Source organism: Ananas comosus, linkage group 8 (assembly GCF_001540865.1).
Source record: "Ananas comosus cultivar F153 linkage group 8, ASM154086v1, whole genome shotgun sequence".
NCBI classification, from domain to species: domain Eukaryota; kingdom Viridiplantae; phylum Streptophyta; class Magnoliopsida; order Poales; family Bromeliaceae; genus Ananas; species Ananas comosus.
The window spans coordinates 10777958-10782851 of record NC_033628.1 but is presented as its reverse complement, the minus strand read 5'-3'; the positions used below and the strand labels follow the sequence as shown (position 1 = coordinate 10782851).

General features: G+C 35.8%; 1 protein-coding gene across 1 annotated transcript; it reads right to left on the bottom strand.

The window, feature by feature from the left end:
* LOC109713765 lies at positions 3782-4475 on the bottom strand. Its single transcript, XM_020237954.1, has one exon. It carries the CDS (start codon positions 4240-4242, stop codon positions 4048-4050), a length of 195 nt encoding a protein of 64 aa, XP_020093543.1. The 5' UTR covers positions 4243-4475; the 3' UTR covers positions 3782-4047.

The following is a 4894-nucleotide window of genomic DNA, read 5'->3' as shown; positions in this document are numbered from 1 at the left end:
CTTTGACAATGTTTGAAAACAAGTAGAAAATTAGGGTATGATTTTGAAAATAAGACGTAACTATCTTGCGTAAATCACCCTTATAATTCAGAGGCTATAAAAGGGAGAACAGAATAGGACGGACGAGAGGGGGCTCATGATCATAAACCCACTAGAACTTTTACTTTGTATCATTCGTACAGTAGTAGATGGTGTAACGTAGTCTAAGCTACCGTTTGGTTTAGGATTAAATAAAAACTTGTTATTCTAAGGATTGTGTTAAGTTCCGTTTGGTTTAGGGTTAAGTAAAAACTTATTATTCTAGGGATATGGTTAAGTTCAGGGTTAAGATGGGGTTAGAGTAATTTTGTGTTTGGTTGAGAATTGAGTTTAGTCCAGGTATAAATAAAATAATGTTTGGTTGGAGTAGTTGGGATAAGAAGTATAGTGAGTTATTATAAATAGAAAATAGTGTTTGGTTGGGATAGGGTGGGATTAGCTAACCCCACCCCAAATGGGCTATCCCGGGATAGCCCATTTGGGATGGGGTTAGTTAACCCTACCCTCCAAATTGGATGTTTGGGAATAACTTCGGTGTTAAAGAGTCACCCCTTAACCCCGAACCAAACGGTGACTAAGAGTAACTGTAATGTAAATATCCCGCGTCCGTGAAGAATCATCCAATGTCCGTCGCCCCAAACCATTCCGACCATCGCTGGGCCATCCCATCCTTCGCCAGCGTAGAGAATCTCCACGCCGTGCTCCGTCGCCCGATCTTAGCATGGATCAGTGACTAAACTTTGAGAGGCCAATTACCTAGCGATTCGGCCATAACCTAAGGCCTCGAAAGGAAACTTCGAGGCTGAGAGTCCGCTCACGTTCAAACTAACGTCCCTCTCCGGTACGCACTCGAAATAAAGTCAGATCCAAACTACATATCGAGGGACATCAAAAGACAAGCGAATCAGAGCATGCGGCACGTCAACCCGCAATTTTTTCGCCCAACAACTCCTTACTGAGAGCAGATGCACAAGCCAAAAGAAACAAAGCATACGATCCTTAGTCTATATTTCTATCAGCAAAAATGTGCGAGATTCTTCTGCACAACGATAATCTCACAATTCATTTGAAAACGCGAAACTGATCTCAAGCCTCAGCTACAATCCACCGGTCGACCGAAAAAGCAAATCTCAGCTACTGAAATCCATCCGATTTGTAAATAAAACCAGCGTGCAAGATTACAGTATTTATCTACACGTGGAGTCATAAATAAAATATCCGCACTCATTTAATGCCACTAAACTCGACCACCTCAAAAGATTTCATACAAATTTAAATATATAATATTTTAAACTGCGTGCATAAATCAATTATAAACAGAAGAAACGCCTAACAACACATCATCATCCTACCACTCCATTAACTGGTATTCGTGGGACCAGCACCAGAGCAGCAGCAGCAGCAATCAGAAACAAAACCATCCATTTCATCACCAGATGGATTCCAAACAAATGATTAATAAAAGCCATCCTCCAATCCACGCTTAACATCAAAACAAAAATGAGCGGGGCCTACACGGCCCCCCAAATTATTATAAGCAATTAAATATGGTCCCCAAATTATTATAACCAATTAAATATGTCGCCGTTATTATTAAACGGAAAAGGCTTATCACCCCAATGCAAAAGATAACACCTTCGCCCCGTTCCAACATTGACCAACTAAAAAAACATTATCCGAAAATCCACCTCACGAGGCTCAGTCAGTGGGTTATTTATATATTTATTTATTTATTTATTTATTAACTTAATTACGAAAACAGCAATGCTGCTTGTATATTTATAATATAGATATAAATTTTACAGTATAAAAATCTTACAATTTTATCACTGTTTATGTATAAATTATGTGGTACGTTTAGATAATTAGTAATATACTCGGAGTTCATCTAGAATATTCTCAAAAGCACCAAATAGATAATTAGTAATATACTCGGAGTTGAACTAGAATATTCTCAAAAGCACCAAAGGTCAGTGCTTTTGAGTTTTTAACCCTTGGATCGAAAAAGGGTAAATTGCATTGTTACTCTCTAAACTTTTGGCGATGTTTCACTTTACCCCTCGAACTTCTAAAATGGACATCTAACGTCCTAAATTTTAATATTTCGTTCATGTTACCCATTCCGTCAGTTTTCCGTCAAGCTCCGTTAACCGGAAACTGACGGAATGGGTAAAACGAATAAAAGATTAGAGTTTAGGGTATTAGATGTCTATTTTATGAGTCTGGTGGGTTAAGTGAAACTCGCCAAAAGTTCAGAAGGTAACAATACAATTTACCCAAATTTTTACTATAAATTATTTTTATATTTTTATATTAAAAATTTCTAATTGGTTGAAATGAAGTACAAAAATTCTATTTAAGTATATTTTATAGAACAATACTTTTAAACATAAAAAGAACAAACGAGTACTACAGAAAATTAACTGAGAATTAAAATCTCTATATCCAAGTGAGGACACCTATTGTAAATCAATCATATTAGTGAGTACACCAGGATAGTAGAGTATTCGAGCATCGTAGGTAGGTAGTATCGCTTTTTTTTTATCTTTAAGCCACTCTAATTTATTTCTTTCACTTTTATTTTATTACAATAAAATGTAGGATAAATTATGGTATGATTTATTTTAGAATAAAAAAAATATATAAATTCAAAATCAAGCATGATCACTAACTTGAGAATTAGTAGCCAATCCATAAGTAACATATTATAATAAAATAATTTATAGTCAAGAGTCCCCTACGGAGTAAATTGCACTACTACCTCCTGAACTTTTGGCGAGTTTCACTTAACCCCCCAAACTCTTAAAATAAACATCTAACACCCTAAGCTCTAATATTTCATTCGTTTTATCCCTTCCGTCAGTTTCCGATTAACGGAGCTTGACGGAAAACTGACGGAAGGGGTAATATGAACAAAATATTAAAGTTTAGGAAATTAGATGTCCATTTTAGGAGTTTGAGGGAAACTTCGCCAAAAGTTCAGGAGGTAACAGTACAATTTACCCGATAGAAAAATATAAGGTTGTGATGATAGTAGTAGGTGGTGGTAGATGGAATAGTGTTTAATCCAATGGCTATAAATCTAGAAGCACCAAGAGGGTGATACTTCTAAAAGTATTCTAGCTCAATTCAATATACTCGTTTAAAAAGAAAAATTAGTAAAGAGTTGGAGATTTTTTTTTGTAAAATTATCTAATTTGAGAGAAAATATATGTTTAGATATTTACACCATTTTTAAGAATATAATTAGTATCCTAGCAAGTTTCTTGGTGCAAATAGTGATGTAATTGAGTCACTTTGATTTAGCAACCTAATCTTCTACTTCATTTAATTTGAGTTATTTATTTTTAAAATTTAAATTGGCAAATTCACATGATTCGTAGGACTCTAGTTCTATTAAAGTAAGTAAAAATTTTAAATTTTTTTAATTCCGAAAAATGTATTAAATAATTTACAACGAATAAGTTGAAAGATTAAATTATAAAATTAAAATTTTTTAAAAAGTAGATAATTTAAATCAAAACGGACGAGATAAGTACTCTATACTTTTACCTTCGTACAAATGGGCAAAAATCCAACAATATAATTTCCTAAAAGAAGAAACTAGAGATCATAATTAATCAAAACTCTAGCAAAATCACGCTATGAATCACACGGATTGCGCACCAAAATCATCAAATTGTTTGAATCCAATGAATCAAAAAATTCGAGTACCAAACTCAAAATTTAAATTCGAAACGGATTAAAGCTGAGAAAACCACTCGGGGCAAAAACCGAAGAAATTAGAGAACATAATTTATCAAAACCTCGACGAAATCCCGTGATCAGTCACACACAATTAAGAGCGAGAGGGGGGGAATGTACAATTCCTAGAGACACGCGAAGAGTCGATAGAAGCAAAAGCAAAGCAAGAGATCTAGTTAGCAGATGCACCCAAAAAAAAAAGAAAAAAAAAAAAGAGCTAACCCTAACCCTAACCCTAACCCTAACCCTGGGGAGGTTTGGGATTCAGCGGGTGGTGACGCGGAGGGCGTAGTGCGGCGCGGGGAGCGGCGGCGGCGGCGAGGCGAAGGGGATGCTCCGCAGGATGAGGAAGCGCATCCGCCGCGGGAACGGCGCGTCGTGGAGCAGCTGCTCCAGAACCCTCGCCACGAGCACCGTGTACTCCTGCAGCAGCTCCGCTACGATCGCCACGAGTATCATCTCTCCTCTCTCCTCTTCGATCTACAAAATTAGGGTTTTTGGTTGAGGAACAGCGACGACGATTATTTCCCTTTTTTTTTTGTTTTTTTCGAATTATTATTATTATTATTATGGTTTTTGGGCTTATATAAATATAGTGGGGCAACTTAATAAGTTTGGGTGTGGAGTTGTTTCTACGGTCCCGTGTGCTTCCGCTGGTGGAATTGTAGGTTCTAGTTTTCGAACATACCGAAAACTGGAACAGTTTTTAGAAGGTTGCAGCGCTATTCTAATTTGGTGCCACGTGGCAGCGGCTGTAGCTCGGTCTTATCCGAACCGCGACTTAAATGAATGTACCTATCCTAAAAATAGTTCAAATGAAAAGTGACTAATGATTTTAGAGCCTTAAAAAGTTAAAAAGATAGAAATATCTAATGTAGTTTGGAAAATTTTTAACAATATTTAATATACCACATGTCGATTCAAAAATTGAGGTGGTTTGGAAAATAATTATGGATAAATAAGCAAAAGTTTCAAAGTTTAAAATTTAACAAATAGAAAAGTATGAGAGATTTATTCTAAATTGTCTGAATAATACTGTTTTTATGACAAAAATCCTGTTACTTAATACGAGACAATGTGCAGAAAAAAAAAAAAATGAAAGAATGAATTA

Excerpts from the sequence above, each read along its gene's own strand:
- LOC109713765 (XM_020237954.1), bottom strand. The coding sequence starts at position 4,242 with ATGATACTCGTGGCGATCGTAGCGGAGCTGCTGCAGGAGTACACGGTG.